Source organism: Lagopus leucura, unplaced genomic scaffold, assembly GCF_019238085.1.
Source record: "Lagopus leucura isolate 7727_CA_CO unplaced genomic scaffold, USGS_WTPT01 Super-Scaffold_100002, whole genome shotgun sequence".
In the NCBI taxonomy this organism is placed as follows: domain Eukaryota; kingdom Metazoa; phylum Chordata; class Aves; order Galliformes; family Phasianidae; genus Lagopus; species Lagopus leucura.
This window is the reverse complement of record NW_024962263.1, coordinates 49,533,912-49,551,255: the sequence shown is the minus strand read 5'-3', so window position 1 is coordinate 49,551,255 and position 17,344 is coordinate 49,533,912. Positions and strand designations below refer to the sequence as shown.

General features: G+C 34.8%; 1 protein-coding gene across 1 annotated transcript in view; it reads left to right on the top strand.

Moving 5' to 3' along the window:
• Nucleotides 1-17,344, top strand: part of CCDC178 (coiled-coil domain containing 178) — a 164,047-nt gene that overhangs the window by 33,885 nt on the left and 112,818 nt on the right. The window contains exons 11-17 of the mRNA XM_042869483.1: nucleotides 476-571; nucleotides 686-822; nucleotides 2,860-3,043; nucleotides 6,892-6,954; nucleotides 8,344-8,505; nucleotides 11,919-12,032; nucleotides 15,296-15,441. Of these exons, the coding sequence (XP_042725417.1) occupies nucleotides 476-571; nucleotides 686-822; nucleotides 2,860-3,043; nucleotides 6,892-6,954; nucleotides 8,344-8,505; nucleotides 11,919-12,032; nucleotides 15,296-15,441 (902 nt within the window). The remainder of the gene's footprint in view (nucleotides 1-475; nucleotides 572-685; nucleotides 823-2,859; nucleotides 3,044-6,891; nucleotides 6,955-8,343; nucleotides 8,506-11,918; nucleotides 12,033-15,295; nucleotides 15,442-17,344) is intronic.

The following is a 17,344-nucleotide window of genomic DNA, read 5'->3' as shown; positions in this document are numbered from 1 at the left end:
TTGTTGGTTATATACCAGCTTGTAGTTTATCCTATTCCAGTTGAATGTATCTCTGAGGAGATTGTATAGTTAAGCTCTGCCAGGATATGTGTTGCTTCAGTCTCTTCAGGGTAATGAGAGGGGAGTGAAGCAAAGTGTTTTTCAATTTCTGTATGAATCTCTGTGTTAGCTCAATAGAGATATTGGGATATTAAAGTAAGTCTTAGAACTGAACAGAATTAAAAGTATTCAGTTCAGTTACACAACATATGTCACGTATGAATTAGCAGACTGTGAGAGTGTGCTTACTGGTTCTGTGAAGTCTAAGGATTCACCTTGGATACATAACAATGGAACATGTGTATGAATAGCATTGCATGAAATATTTCAAGTTACTGTTTAATAGGCTGCCTTTTAATTATAATTTAAAATAAATTGTTAAATTTTTATGAAGAAATATAGGAGATATTACTTAATTACTTAAAATATATTTTAGGTAGAAGATTTGAATAATAAAATAACTGCACAAGCTGATGAGAACGTAAAAATATCAGATGATTGTTCTGACTTGGTTAAAGCTATGGAAGAATTGGTAAGTTCTTTATTAATTTATTTAAGTAAAATGTCTGCATACTTGCTTCTTCTGTGTTGACCTGACTTATTCTGACTTATTCTAAAAGTGTCTTAATGTTTTAATGATCCTTAGAAATCCACCAGGGAAACTGATCTACAAAGTAGAAAGCAAAAGCTTCTCAAAATCAATGAAGCACTGGACATTTTGAAGCGTGAAAATGAAGGACTCCAAGGAGAAAGTGAAGAGTTTTTGCAAAAACTTGGAAATTGGTAATGTTAGCAATATAAGTATTGGAAGCAAGTGTTGTTTTATCACTGAAAGTACACCTATAAAACAAAACCTTGCTGTTATTTATTATTTTTTTTCTGTAATACGCCATTTCAATAATATCAGATTGCCTTAGGCTGAAATTTATCACTGGCATTTTTTGATCTTCATTTGAAAGAAGCAAAATGAAAATTCTGCCAAAACCAGAATACATAGTTTGATAAAATAAAATTATGAAGTTTCTGAAATTCTCTTTGTTAATGTGAGCCTCAGTCCCAAAGGCATTTCAGTAAATCTTTTATGGACTTTACTTGTATTTTTTTTTTTATTTATGATATTTAAAAAACAGAATCTGAATATTGTGTGTCTCTATTTTTCTTTGAATTCTTGTAAGATATTATGCATTTTTTGTGGCTCCTCAGTTTATTGACTCCAGATAGCTGTACTTTAAGCTGTATTTTGCATAATGTTCCTAGTGCATTTATAATATAACAGCAAATAGAACAGATTTTCAGTTCTTCATTTGCACACCAGTATCTTGTTGGTTTTAGCTATCTTACAAAAAGCCCAACAAAAAGAAAGACTGCTCTTTGCATGGAATTTTATTTGAGTAATACAGAAATCGTAAATCTTTGATCTTACTGGGGTTCTTGGCTAAATAAGATGAGTTCTAAAGACTATAAATATTGTTCTCTTGGGGGTTTTGCCATTAAGTGCCACACAAGAGGCAGGATGTTTGGTAAAGCTCAAAACTTTTAAATGCTCTGATCTGCTGCTCATCTCTTGCCTGATATTGGTAATATTTGGTATGTCATATCAGTACTGTGATACTCTGAGCCTATGATTGTTTCCTGGTTTCAGCTGAGACAGGGCCAATCACATACCTGTGTGTTGGTTGTTGCTGAGCAATGAGAGCTGCTGCCAGGTTACACCACAACAGGCTGTAATTATTTTTTTTCTCACAGTGAACTGCCAATTTCTTTAAACTCCTCCAAACTTATGTGGCAGTCGTCAAAAAAGAAGTGAAATTGTCCTTGCAGTTCAATCTTTGTTTTCAACGAGGAACAGAAAGCAGTGCAGGGATGACGTATTTGTCTTACACGACTTTATTTCCTCAGTATAGTAATGGAAAGAAATAAGTAGTTTTTATCTTAGTGACATTAGACCAGGTAAACACCAATGTATCCCAGCTACAAAGAAGGCTAATGGCATCCTGGGCTGTGTTGGGAGGAGCATTACCAGTAGGTCAAGAGAAGCGATCCTTCCCTTCTATTAATCTATGGTGAGGCCACATCTGGAGTGCTGGATGTGTTCTGAGGCCCTCAGTAGAAGGGAAACATGAATGTACTGGGGAGAGTCCAACACAGGGCCATGAATATAACAAAGGGCCCGGAGACCCTCTCCTAGGAGGAAAGGTTGAGAGCTGTTCAGTGTGGAGAAGTCTTGGGGTGACCATAATAATGTTTGTAAATACATTATGAGAGGTTCAAAGAGCATGTAGCCAGGGTCTTTTCAGTGGTGCCCAGTGCCAGGACAAGAGGCAATGGGCACAAACTTGAACAGAGGAGGTTCAAGTTCTCTTCAGAGCACCAGGAGCACTTGTGTGCTGTGCAGGTGATGAAGCACTGGTACAGGCTGCCTGGAGGCTGTGTGTGGGGTCTGCTGCTCAGAGACCTTCAGCAGTTGCTTGGACGTGGGCCTGGACCCCTGCTCTGGTGTCCCTGACAGAGCAGGAAGGGCCCTGCCAGCCTCAGCCATTTTGGGATGCTGTGATTCTATGATAAAGGTTAACAGTGGGAATGTGTAGGTAAAAAAAATGGCTGTATGTAGTTGTTTGATATGAAGGAACTATCAGGGCTTACAATCATGAATGAAGTAAGTTTAAAGTTTTAGGGAAGAGCTTGGTGTATTCAGCATCATATAAATGGATGATGAAATCCTGCCTTTACTTTTGATTTTCAAATATTTTAGCTTCACTTATTTAATATTGAGTTTTCCTTTTAGTAAGCAAACTTTATGAAAGAATTTCATTTTAACAGTTCAAGAGCAAAGGAGGCATATCAGTCAGAAGTCAAAACTCTCAGCAAAAGCATAGAGGAGTCTGAAGATCAAATAAAACAACTAAATGAAGAGCTTTGTAAAGCTGAATTATCTTACAATGAAAAAAAAGCAAAGTATGAAGAAATCCAAGAAGAAATAACTGCAGAAAAGATCTCTAACAAGGTTCTACTTTTTAATTTGATTTTAATGTGGAAGAAAAAACAAAAAAAAAACAAAAAAAAAACCACTTCTACTGCACAGAATTACTAGGCAAGCGACAAAACAATACGCAAATAATAATCTAGGATTTCTATATTTTTATCACGTATTTTAAAACACTTGAAAATCTGAAAAATTTGAAAAAACAGGAGAAAATAAATTGCTTATTAAATGGTCACAGAAAATGTCAGGCTAAAAATTAAAGTTTACAAATATTAAAGCATACTAAAATTCTGCTATTTGTAGGTAATTCAACGGGAATACTAACAAATAACCTCATTCTTATGTAACTAAGTGATTAGAAGAATTTGCCAATCAATATATTTTTATGTGATAGCAAATGTAGACATTGTGCATGAGATACTGCATTAGAGTAATTTTTTAGTTATCATTAGAAAGTAATTCATTATCCAGAATTGAAATATAAATTTGTTCTTATATATAGGTTTTGCCATGACCGTGTTTGAAGATTTTTGTGGGTTTTTTTTTTGCTTGACATAATTCTTAGTAAATAACGTAGTACATATGCATTCAGAAATATGTGAAGGAAATAAAAGGAGGAATTTTTATACCAGGGAGATATAAATGGTGTTTTGTATATTTTTCATTAGTGTTCTTCTACTGTATATGAAGTATAGATTGCCTGGAAGGAGGAACTTCAACATTTTATTTTCCGTAACAATTTCAAGATTTCCTAACTTTTAATCAGGAAAATTAAGAACATTCATAGTATTTTCTAGACTAGTATGCATTGACATATTAGGCTCTTCACATTTTTCCTAAGTAAGCAAATCCAAGTACTGGACTCTGCCTGAAAAACAGGAAAGAGGAATTGTTGGATGTGATTTAAAACAGAACCAGTTGAAAGGCTTTTTGAGCCAAAGGGAAAAACTGTAAAACATGGGCTAGAAAACTTCAGAGCTTTTCATTGTGCCAGGTTGTCTTCTCTTGCATCAAATTTATATTACTGGCAATATCTGAATTTGCACCAAGTAGGTTTGCCCTATAAATTGTATTTTTGGTATATTATGCTGTTCTATGGCTGTATGTTTTAATGCTAAATTTGTTCTGTCTTGTTTGTATATAAATTTGTCAAGTACCATTTTCCTTGCATTCTTGATGGTGTGTGCTAAAACTTACACATGAATGGATGTTCAACTGCATGAGCAGGGGGTCTTTTATGGTGCTTTTTTTGCTTTTTACTGGGAACTTCATGGGTGCTAAAAATTAGTCTAGGAAATAAGGATTTTAGAAGAGTTTTAGGAAAAAGTCCCTGTTTATTTGCTTAATTTATATTTTTCCCTCAATTATTCAAATGTAATTTTAGGATTGATGTTTAGTAATCCAGATGTTGTGACCAGTGCTTCTGGTCATCTATTAATTTTTTAATAGAGACATTGTCTCTAGCAGCCTTCCTATTCAGATGTATTTGGGAAAGGATTTGTCACTACTTCTTATGTACTTTGCATGTTTAATCTAAAAACTCCTGTTTAACTTCCCTGATGGTGCTTTTTGATTTAAATCCACAAAGTTCAGGATCTTGTCTGTTTTGCTTCTTTTAGACATCATTTCAAATGTTGGAGGATACAGTCTGGCTGCTGACAGCTTCCTTTCTGTTTAGTGGTGTTGATTTTTCTATTTGATGTTTCCAAAACATCCATCAAAACCTGATTTGCATGTGCTTTGAGCCTCTAGTATGATATATATAAATAGTCTCTGTCTAGCTTGCAAATATTTTACTTTTTCAGCTATCCTTCATAACATTTCTAATATACTAATAACAAAAAAATCCATTTTTGAATTTTGACTACAGTGTTACTTTTTGGATTTTGTTGCTCCTTAATCTCCTTAGTCAAGTCATAGATAGGGTTAGTATCCTGGGCATGCAGCCAATCAGAAATGTATCTCATTTATGGTTATGCATTTATGGTTAGAGACAGAATTTCATTTTGTTTGTGTTCTAGTTTCTTTCTTGGCAGAACTTCTACATTAAGCCATTGTTAGTGTCCCATCTCCAATGATTGCTTTCCAGCATCTCTTAAGTTGATTCATTACCCTTGTTGTTGAGTATCTCCATCTCCAGCAGCATCAGAGTTAGCATTTTGTTATCAGCTTTAATGATTATGGTTAATCTATGGTTAATCTCAGCTACCATAATAGCTAAAGTTGTGTGGTTATATTTTCAAAACTTAAACACATGAAGCCACATACAAAGATGGCCAGTTGCAAGAGCTAATTACAAGGTAAAAGTTGCTAGTTCAGTGAGAACAGAATGCAAGGAAGCTAAGATATCTCTCTGTCTACTCAATAGCTGAAGAGAGCTGAATTTTAAATATGCCCTTATAAATGATGGTGCAATTTTAAGTTGATTTTCTGGTCTCTGCTGATATTTTGTTAGAGCAATTACCCCTTGATGTGTCTGACAATGCATCTGTCTGTAATCACCAGTTAAACTGTCTCTGTGGGCCACAGAGCAGAATGAAAAATATATTCACACAATCACCAGGTGTTATCATCAGTCATTCTAAATGATGCTGCATTTTGGAGAGCAGTCCAGAAGCAGTCCAGAAGCAACAGTTCTAAGTTCTAAGGCTCAGTAGATTTAGATTCAGATAGGTTTATGGATGTGTTAGGGGGGTATGAAGGCCCATGGACACTGATTTTTGCTCAGAGTTTTCCTTGGAGGAAATGTATGAACTTTCATCTGGAAATAAAAGTCACACAGAATGACAGAATGGCCCAGGTTGGAAGCTCTAACACCCCCACCACAGGCAGGAGCACCAACCTCCCCATTTAATACCAGACCAGGCTGCCCAGGCCCCATTCAACCTGGTCTTGAACACCTTCAGAGATGGGGCATCTACAAACTCTCTGGGCAAAAGACAATGTGTACTACTTATTGATTACAGGATTTCCTCCAAATGTACTTTCTACATGAATGCTGGTCTGCCTGTCTCCTTTTCCCATGAAGTTTGTAATAATCTTTTTTTGATTGAAGGCTTGAGAATAATTGTATTATTCTATTATTAAATAATTGTATTATGACCTGCTCATGCAAGAACATCCCTCTCTAAGTGCTGATGGCACGTGCTTCCAGAATGCAGATACAGATGTGAATTAAACATCTTGAAGAAATAGATTTCAACAATAGAAGGGATTGAGTCTGTTTCTAACTTTATTGTTGGCGACGTTATGCCTAGTTTTGCCTAAATAATGTCCTTAAATTCACTTAAAAGAAAACAGAAAAGTCTAATTAGGATTTGGCTTACAGTGTGATCAGGTATATTTTAGTTATGATGATCTGCTAACGTGACATACATTAAACTAGAGGTTTTCAGTGTGCGGACTAGAATAATTTATTTGACTGTAATTCTAGAAGTGGTGTGAGTAGAATGCTTATATAAGAAAAGGTTGAAACGTTCAGATTTTTTTTCTAGAAATTATGAAAAAAGTCCCATCATAGGCTGACAGAAGGTATTGAGATTGTTTAAAATCTCAACATTTGATGTTCCATATCATTTTAGGTGAGCCACTTCAGCTTCTTCATGTACGTTAAGCTCAGAAAATAAATAAATAAATAGTTACTGATATATTTATTCAAATTTAAAATATAGTCTTCCTTTTCTTGTAGTCTATATTTATTTAACTACTGTGCATGAGTAAGTGTTGTAATTTCATCTTTTGTATAGTTCTGTGATAATCGAGAGAAAATTTAAAAGTTGTGCTTGTCCTTACTGTGATGTCATTGCTGTTGTCTATTAATTTATTTTCTTATGTGTTGCATATGACTTTTTTTTTTTTTTTTCCCAAAGAATCTGGAGTGGAATCTTATAAAAGAAATTCAAGATGCAAAAGAAATTTGCAAAGTGATTCAGGTAAATATGACATAAACCCATTTACTTGAAAGCTAAGTTTTCCTTCTGTGTTCTTTTTACTTTCTACCATAAATTAGCTCTGAATACCTTGTAGCCAATTTATATAGAAAGGTAATGGGTTTTGCTAAGTAACTGAATTTGTTGTTTTTTGTATCCAACTAGGAAACTGCAAATACTCGTGAAAACTTGGACCATAGTAATTGTATTCAAGATGTTTGCAATAACTTCCAGTTTGCTAGAAAAAAACACAACAGCTTTCAATAATAATTCATATATGCAGAGACAGTATCATCTGAATTTGTATTTTTCTTCAGTTTCTGTAGAAAGTACAATCAGACTCCTACCATACTTGATACTGATGCATGTACATATAAAATGAGCCATTTTAACACCATTTGATTTTCCCCTGGTGTGAACTACTTAATTCACACAAGATATGCCACTGTTACTTTTTTAATTGTCTAATATAAGCCTTTTTGTCTGGTCTTCACTGCTGCTTTTCAACAATCCTCAGGCAAGCATTGATACTATTTCAAATTTTCTTACTGAAATTCCAAGTAGGGCATTGCCATCCATTTCCATCCTTTGGAAAATCAATTCCCTCAGGTGCCTCCCTTGATAGTATGTGTAACAATCGTATTACATGTGTTGCAGTAACTGTCAGTTCTTAATGTTTCAAGCAAGACACGGAGTGGAAGCTGCAGGACTGTTTTCTGAAGAAATCCTCAATTTCTCCATTCAGTGTCACCAGTAAGAAACAGGGAGGGGGCCTTAAGTTGGAGTTATCAGAACCAGGCTCTAGCTTCCATCTGATCAACGATAGTCTGAGCAGCAGCTTTCCAGACAAGAAGAGAACAGAACTTAAGAGATTACCAGTTAGTTTTCTAAAGTTGGAAACCCTCTCTAGCTTCTTTTGTGGTTGTAGCAAACAGGAAAGAGATAATCTCAAAGGCTGCTCTTGGATTTACTGTGCTGTGCTGACCATAAGTTCTTCTGAGATCTTTGTTTCTCCTCACTCCCCCACCCCTTTTTTTTTTTTTTTTTTTTTTTGAGAGAGAGAGAGAGAGAGAGAGAAGTCTGATCCTTTTTATTTGCTTGTGGATATTCAACCTCCAATTGAGGTTACAAAGCTTGTTCTCTTCCATTCTGTGACTTTGAACTTGCAAGAAATTTGCAGTAGAACCTAGCACGTACACTTCACGCTTCTAGAAAGATGGCCAACTTTCCTTCATTCTGAAGACATCTTGAATTGCACAGAATTTTGTGGTCTATTCAAAGTATTCACTTAAGGATATAATTTTTTTTTTTGCAGATTTGAATTTTTCATGTTTAACTTATGCTTCTGATTTCAATATTGAAAGGTATTTCTCTATGTATTTCAATAAACAGGCCAGGACTAAAGATATATATGATGAGCTAGAGGAAAAGCAAAGAGAGAAACTAAAGAAGAGAGAAGACGATATGAAGAGGATAGAAGAGCTAGAGAGACACATAGCTCATCTAGAAGCAAATTTTAAAAGAAATGAAGATCTATTTAATGAAAACCATAAGGTAAAAGTGGTAGATTCTGAGCCATTTCCTGACATGTTTTCTAATTGTTATTACAACAACAACAAAAAAAAAAAAAAAAAAAAAAAAAAAAGAAAATTAAAAAGATGTAACAGAAGAGTTCAGAAGAGATTGATTATTAAGGTGTGTGATTATGCTGTGATACAACAAAACATACAGCCTGATCCTAGCCTTAGAGTCCTGTCCTTTCTTGCCTTCTGTATTAGAAAAATCGTTATTTCTCTTTTAAGTTTTGTTATTTTCTTTCTTACAAAAGGGAAGACTGTTTAGTAATTGCTTATTTCCTTTGTATCTCTTTGTTAAGTTATAAGTTGAAAAGAGCAACCAATGTATAAGCCGTGGCAGGCTGGGAACCCTTTTCCATTCTCTGCTTTGTGAGTGATATTGATTTTTTTTTTCCTTTTTCTCATGAAATGTCTGTTTTATATAAGAAAAAGACACAGAAAATCTTAGTCTTAAAAACAAATCCTCAGTATTCTGGAATTGACTTTGGATAAAATACACCTTTCTCTTCCACGGTCTGTATTCATTTTGCTTCTGGTAAAGCATTTGTACTGTCATACTCTGACGTGTTTTGAAAGCAAGGCTAAATAGATGTTTTCCTCCAGAAGTCCAGTAATGACATGGTACAATAGTATTGCCCACATGTGCTGGATGTATTAATGATGCTAACTCTTCCTAAGGGGAAAACATTGGGAAAATTTTCAGGAAGTAACCTTTCATCCAGAACAGTTCAAAAGACTAACAGGAACGACAACGGAAATTGTAAGACTGTGAAGCGCTTCTTTTGTTACTACAGTTTCCTCTTTTAAATCTGGCAATCTTGTAGGTCTTTAAAACTTTCCTTATAAGGAGTGTTGCAGCAGTGGTGATAAAAAACAGAATGTACATTAGACAATGTTATCTAAATAAATTACTGTTTGAAACCAAGATATTACAGTGAGGGATGGTTTTGAAAAATACTCATAGTAGGTGGATCAGTTTATTCAGTCTTTAAAACTGGAGGCCTTAGGTGGACAATCATTTCCTTAAGTAATGATGATAGTGACCAGTGTCTGTGGGAAACAAATGTTATTTTAATGAAAAGATGTGGAAATAGTCAAAATATGGACGCTAGAGTTTGATATAAGATGTAATGGCACTTCAGTGACTATTACGTATACATATATAATGTACATTTAAGAAAAACTAAATGAAACCAATACTGCCTTTCCTTTACAGAGCTGCTAGGATGTAATTTATTTGAAGATTTTTTATATTTTTTTTCTCATTAAAAACAATTCCATAACATTGCATTATTCTTCTTGTACATCCTTTTCTTGATTAGATTCTTATTCCTTTTCTTATTTTGGGGAATGGCTCTGACAACTAGAAACATTGGAAATATTTCATTTGTTTTCTGTCTTCTGCCACACGTGCAGCAGAGTTTAGCATTCACAGTGATCATTGTACAAATCAAAAGCACTAATTGTGAGCTGTCCTGTTGTCATTATGCTTAAATTAAGCTTTGCCTTACAAAGCCTTTGTTCTGTATGCCACCATGAAGTCATAGGACCATTGAATAGTGGTTTGGAAAGGACCTTGATCAGCTTGTTTCAACCCCTCTGCTGTGGGCAGTGACACCTTCCTCTAGGCCAGTGCTCACTAAACTGCTCACTAAAGCAAGCAGTTTTTCAGCGTAGGGAAAATTACCTGAAATTTCCCTCCACACACACCCCCTATGTGCACTCCTGTTTCTTGGCTGTTGGGTTTTGTTTTTTTTTTCTGTCAAAGGAAATAAGTATTTTATATACCTGAACTGAAAATAATCAGTTTGAAGGAAAGGTTTATCTCTTAAGTGTCTGAAAGAGGAGAAAAGTTTCACTTGTCCATTGTTCCCGTTCAGAAAAAGCAAAATACCTTCATTTTTGTTTCAAAATCAACACCCAACAAAACTATTGCTTTTCCATAATCCCCATACATCTCACAGCTCATGCTTTCAATCAAGTACAGTTAACATCTTTCAAGCCTTTTTAGTTTAGATACATGTTTTTTTTATTTTTGGTCAATGCCAGACACAAGAGTTTCTACTGCCTCATCCATAAGCTCTTACAGAATCATTCTGCAATCATTTATGGTTCAGTGATCTGCCTACTGGTAAATAGTTTGCCACAGGAGATCATCTCTATTTTTTATTGTTACTCTACATGAATTGTTCTTTATATTACCTGCATATAGCAATACTTCAACACTTTGGGGGAAACACTGGAGAATGTAGAATAGTTTGAGTTTAGATAATGAATTATTTGATAGTTTATTTTTGGTTCAGGTTTAATATGTCAAATTGGAAAAAAAGCCCTTCTCTAATAGCTAATAGTATTTTCAAAACAGCATAATAATGGCAGTGACAAACGGTGTTAGCCCTTCCCTAGCTAAAACTAAGTAGAAACAATGTGACAAAGATCACATCATTAGTCTCCTGGAAACCTGGGGAGGTGTGGCATAAGTTATGTATCATTGTCCAGAGCTGTGTATTTGCTTCTGTAATAGAAGCTTGGAAACAGAGTTTGCCCAAGCAGATTTATATGTGAATGATGTGTGAGGTACTGGTAATGCCAAACAAGGACTTTCTCATTGATTAAATGTTTAAAGTGCTTCAGAATGGAAATATTAATACTGATTTTAATGTTTATTGTTATATAAGATGAATTAAATTTGAAATTTTGAATAACATAGCATAGTTGTTATGCAATTATTTAAGTACCTTTTGTGATGTAATTTTTTTTATTATATGCATTAATAATAGTTTATATCATTTAGTATCTGGTGCTCACACTAATGATGCAAATGAAATTAATACAATTGAGAAGAACTGTTTTGTTTGAGGTACTAATTAATAACAGACTGGATTAATGAAAAATACAAAAATCAATTATACAAATATTGCATTTTCCATCTTCTTCCTCTTCTTCCTAGTTCTCTTTAGCTGTATTTTTCACGAGTTAGTGATAAGAAATAGTAAACATTTCTCCTTTGTATTCCTTCCATGGAAGCTATTCTGATGCGTATGCATTTTGGTTAGATAACTTTATTTGTAGCTTTCTTGGCAGAAAGAATGTAAAGAAGCCTGGGGAGAAGAGTGAGCAGTGATATTTTGTTGTGTGATGATAAACACTGTTTGAAGCACCAAAGATGTTTTCTCTTTTATGTGTGCATTTTTTCCTTCAAAGCATAGAGTACACAACATGTGAATGAGCATGCTGTGTTGATAGAAAAAAGGTGTGGAGGGGTAAACAAAAGTAAACTTGAGAATAGTAACTTAAGTAGTTTACAGCTAAAATATTATCTGATTTCTCTGGAAGGTAAGACAATATGTTTTGAATAATAACACATCTCTTTGTGGATATTCCCTCTAGAAACTCTCCTATTTAAATCAGAGAGCACAAGAGCTAGATAAAAAGCAGAAGCAAACAGAACAACAGCTGAAGCAAAAAAGAAATATTCTGCAACAGCAGTTAAATGCTATACAGGTGAATAATTTAATGTTTTTGTGGCCTTTTTGAAGTACATTTTATCTCAAAACTTAAACTGTCTTTTCTACACAGTTGCTTTGAAACTATGTACCTGTAAATAGCATATGCTTTTTTTTTCTCTCTTGTAGTTGCACTAATGTATGAGGTCCATAGCCTTAAAACAGAGTAAAGTACAAAGCAGAGTAGATATCGGGGTCACTGAGAAGTCCTTTGCTTTCTTCATTTGCTGCACTGGATCAGATTGCTTGAGGGGCTTTGGAAATGTAAAGGAGAAAATCAATAACAGATGAGAACAATACTGGTGTGATAGAAAGTGCCTGCTAATTGCATGTTTGCACAGCAGATGGCATCTTTTTGTAAATGATGGCTTATATCTGCTGTATCAGTTACTAAACTGTATAATCCACTGAAGAGAATGACTGAATTTCATTACTGAACACTATGTTTTATATAAATGTGTTCATAAGCATTGCAAGAAGAAAGCATCTTCTTTCTAAGATATTGTTCATTTTTATTATTCTTTCATTTGTATATGTATAAACTTAGATTAAGCCTTAAATTAGATACTAAGCCTCAAAAATGAGTCATAGATTAAAATAAAAACAAAACAAAATGCTTTCATGTTGTTCAGCATATCTTTCACGAACCTGGTAGTTTCTTCCTAAAATCTCTGACACTTCCTACTTGTGACAATCTTAAATTAAGGATTGGAGAATTCACAGGTACATTCAAGCTTCTAAATTTGATAGGAAAGACAGAGTTTATGCATCTCTTTCTGTGAAACATGAAGCACGCTGCAGGTTTACCAGAAGACCTTAGAACATGTGGAAGTGACTGATGAGTCACATACTGGTCAATGCACATATCAGCATATTGATATTCAGTAATTCTACATTGTTTTCCAGTGCAAATCATTCTTAGTCTTTAGTTTTAGGAGTACCTTTCTTAGTAACTGTAAATAACTGTTCCACTATTTCAGGTAGTGTTCTGTGGAAATGAAACAAAAAAATGTAGAAAGCCAATTTTATCACATCTCCAGAGCAATGAACTAGTAATGATATTTGGATACCCTTAGTACTACCTTCTTAGAGCTTTGGTTGGTATTTCTTAAGCACAGCAATTGAAGTTTTGTGAAAGGGGAGCTAGGCTGTTAGCTACTACAGCAGACCTTAAGGAGGGGCTGTTCAGTCTACCAATTTTTAGATTACAGAATGAAGAATAACTCAGCGTTTTTATTTGTCTGTTCTAAAACCTGATTGCAAATTATTTCTCTTCTGTAATAGGTACCAGATTGCATTGACCCAATGGCTAGTATTCCCTGGCCTTGGAAGCCAACCTTTTCACTTCTTATCTGCCTTCTCAGGATGTCAGAGACAAAATGCTTCTTCACTGGCAGTTTTGTTCTAACACAGTTCATATATGAATCTTTAGGAAAAAAAAAAAAAAAAAAAAAAAAGAATGAACAGGTCACAACTTCTTTTTGTATGTATTTACACTACGCTCTGATGCCTCAATCATCTCAAATTTTATTATTTGATTAAGATTAGGGCCTGAGCCCTCTGCTCTGATATTACATATACTACAGGCTATCACATTTCCCTAAGTTCCTCTGATTCTAAAACTAACAGGGATTTGAGACACTATATGGGGATTTGTGTTAATTACCGTATCTTCATTTTCCTTCTAATGATTCTATGTTCCTGCAGGAGACCTGAAATTTCCACCTTATCCTATAAAAAAACGTATTACATTTTAGAAAGTTCAAGAGGTCTTAAGGTATCTCATGTACATCTGTGCTTATGTTCCTATTTGTTATAAAAGCTTTGATTCATCAATTTTTTTTTTCAGCCTCCTTTTAGCTATACCTTTACAAAACACTTACTTTATAAGGAAAATGATCATTAGGCTATGTACCAGGGTACTGCCTCAGAAAAATGGTACAGTATATTAAAATATATATATACTGACCTTTATTAAAATATTTACATATATTCTTTGTCTACTAAATTTTAAGGTCTTGATTTTTTTTATTTCATGCAGTGTTTATAATTGGTGCATACTTAAATTATCTGAATATGTGTGTATGTATGGGAATAATCAAAAGGTATTTTCCTCTCTCTTAATTTAACCCATTTATGTAACTACTTAGAGCCCATTAGTATGGTTACAAAATCTAATGCAGCTACTTCAAAAGTATAACCCAACTAGTAGACTCAACTTCTTAATACTTTTGTATTGCTGCAGTGCATTATGTTTACCTTGTTTATTGAGGAAGCTGCAGTGTTTATTTACTAGATACTGATGCTATTGGAAGTACTGTTTGCTTTTGTCATGAATCTTTACTCTTTTTTTGATCCTATAACTGTTGGTCTCTTTTGGAATGAAAAAGATATTGCAGTGTAATATCTCTTCTGTGGGTTAGGAAGTTTAGTTTTTAACTTGGTGTTTTCAAAAGCTTAATATCAGAATCTCTTTGAAAAGTTGTGTACTTTGAGATGAATTTAGCAGTCTTGTCCTCTGTGCTTATATTCTCCGAAGTATGGAGTACAGAGTAACTCTGTTATGAAAAAAGGTCAATATTTAAAAGAAGAAAGCTCTCAATTTAGGCAATTAAGTGAATAATGGCAGTTTTCAGAGATAATGACTACGCTACATTCTGCCTGGAGTTGGTGCCATCTGAAAATTTGTTTTTTTCTTTAAAGATCAGTTTTTCAGGTATTTGCCTGAGACAGTTTTGCAGCATGTAAGCAATTTGATGATCTAGCAGTAAAAATGGCCAGTTAAGACACTGCCTGCACTGAAATAAACAGACCCAGGCTTGGTCAGATGTGAAAATTGCTCCTTTTCATTGTCATTAATAAAGTTGTTTCTGTGCAAGGCAGTGCTTATCTGAAAGACTTCTACGTAAAAGAGCAAAAATTAAAGAGGATATGTAATGTTATGTATTTTTATGAGGGTGACCTACAAACTTACAAACATACACGTACAATATAAGTGACTGCAGAAATTGTGTCATAAATGTACGGATATACGGTAGATGTGCAACAAGTTGATGGGCTGTAACTAGATGGGCAAAATCATGCTCTAATAGAAAAGCAATTATTCTGTTTCGCTAAGTACTTCAACTGCCCCTCTAGAAGCAGTTCTGTTTCTTTGAGTATACAGTTTATGATTTGATGCCCGTTATCATGTTCTTAAAATACAGCACTGGGAAATCTTGCCCTCCTAGTTTATATACTATATGCTTTTTTAATTTCCAGGAAAAACAATCATTTTTTTCTAGTCAAATTGATGAAAACTGTCTCACTATGGAAAATTTAAAAAATGAACTTAAGGAACTCGCTGAATTATGGAATATGAAGCAAACACAGATGGAAGGTGCAGAAAAACTGTTAATCGATTTACGGTAAGACCTGCCTGTTACGTGAAGCTGTAAAGACATTTTATTGCTTTTGTAAAAGTAATTTAGTAATTTTACTTTATTTCTATTTCTACAGGTAGTTTTATTGTTTTACAGAGTTATTCCTAGGAAATGTAATGCACTTTTCCTCAATAATTTGAAAGTATTTTTGTGTGTTTACTGACTGTAGTTGTAATGCATTTGTAGAAGTTATTCATGACACAATGTCTACCTACCAAACTGAATTTTGGGTATCAATATTACTTCTGGAAATCTAATAATATTCATGGTCAGTTGCATCCTTAATTAATGGTGGATTCCTCTCATTCTGTGTTCTCTCTGTTTTAAGAAGGGTGGATCAACATTTACTGTGACTGATGAGTCCTGAAAATAGTCTCAAAGGGCTCTATCTAACTGATTATGGAGACTGCCTTGTAGGCCACTGAAGCCTTGGAGGGCCATATATGCTGATTGCACAGCAGGCTTACTCTTCAAGGAGAAAGGTGAACCTGCTATGCAGTGTCAAATGGAAAACAGCTTGGATTGTTGAGTAGTGCAGAATAGCTAAATAATGAAAAAAAACATTCCTGGTGTCACTGTAATGCACTTTGCTGTCTGTCATCTTATTCACTAAATATACTATCAATACTGAAAGATCTTTGAGAGATTATTGCATTAAATTCTTGTCTGGAAAAAAAAGTGATACTATATATAGATTTTTAACTGAATTTGTGGAACAGAATTACAGACTTACTGAGGTTGGAAGGGGCCTATGGAGATCGTCTAGTGCAATGCCCTTCTAAAGCACATTCCCTAGAGTATGTTATACTGGTAAACATCCTTGTGGATTTTGAATATCTCCAGAGAAGGAGACTGTAACCTCTCTAAGCAGCCTGTTCCAATGCTGTGTCATCCTCAAAGCAAAGAAGTTTTTCTCATGTTGAGAAGGAACTTCCTGTGTTTCAGTTTGTCTGTGTTGCCTCTTGCCATGTTGCTGGGCAGCACTGAAAAGAGTCTAGCCCCATACACTTTAGCACATGCCTTTTAGATATTTATAAGCATTGGTAAGATCCCCTCTCAGTCCCTCTTCTCCAGGCTGAGCAATCCCAGGTCCTTCAGCCTTTCCTCATAAGGGAAGTGCTCCAGGCCCCTCATCATCTTTGTGGCCCTCTGCTGGACTCTCTAGAAGTTCCCTGTCTTTGTTGAATTAAGGATTCCAGAATTGGTTACAGTACTCCAGATGTGGCCTCACCAGGGCAGAGTAGAGGAGTATGATCATGTTCCTTGCTGGCTACCCTCTTGTTTATGCACCTCAGGATCCCATTGGTCTTCTTTGTCACAAGGGCACACTGCTGACTCATGGCCAACCTACTGTCCACCAGCACAATCAAGCCCTTCTCTGTAAAGCTCATTTCCAGCTGATCATCTCCTAACCTGTTCTGATGCATGAAGTTATTCCTCCCCCGGTGCAGGAATCTATGCTTGCCCTTGTTGAACCTCAGAATGTCCCTTTCCACCAACTCTCCAGTCGGTCTAGGTCTTGCTGAATTGCAGCTCATCCTTCTGATGTATCAGTCAGTTCTCCCAGCTTTGTATCATCAGCAAATTTGCTGAGGGTACACTGTATCTCTTCATCCAGGTTACCAGTGAGTATTAATGGTAAAAATATTCAGAAGACTTTTTTTTTTTTTTTTTTTCAGGCTGTTCTACTTTATTTTGTTTTGACTGATATGTCACTTGGTATTTTGTCAGGCTGTTTTAAGTAAGTTTTGTTTAGCCATTTCTTGTTATATTTTGTGTTAGTCTTCATAACAGTGCTGATTCCTGCCTTCACAGAAAAACTGATATTAAAGGACTGCTTCTGGTTTTACTCTTGGCTATTTTTCCTTTTTTTTTTTTTTTTTTTTTT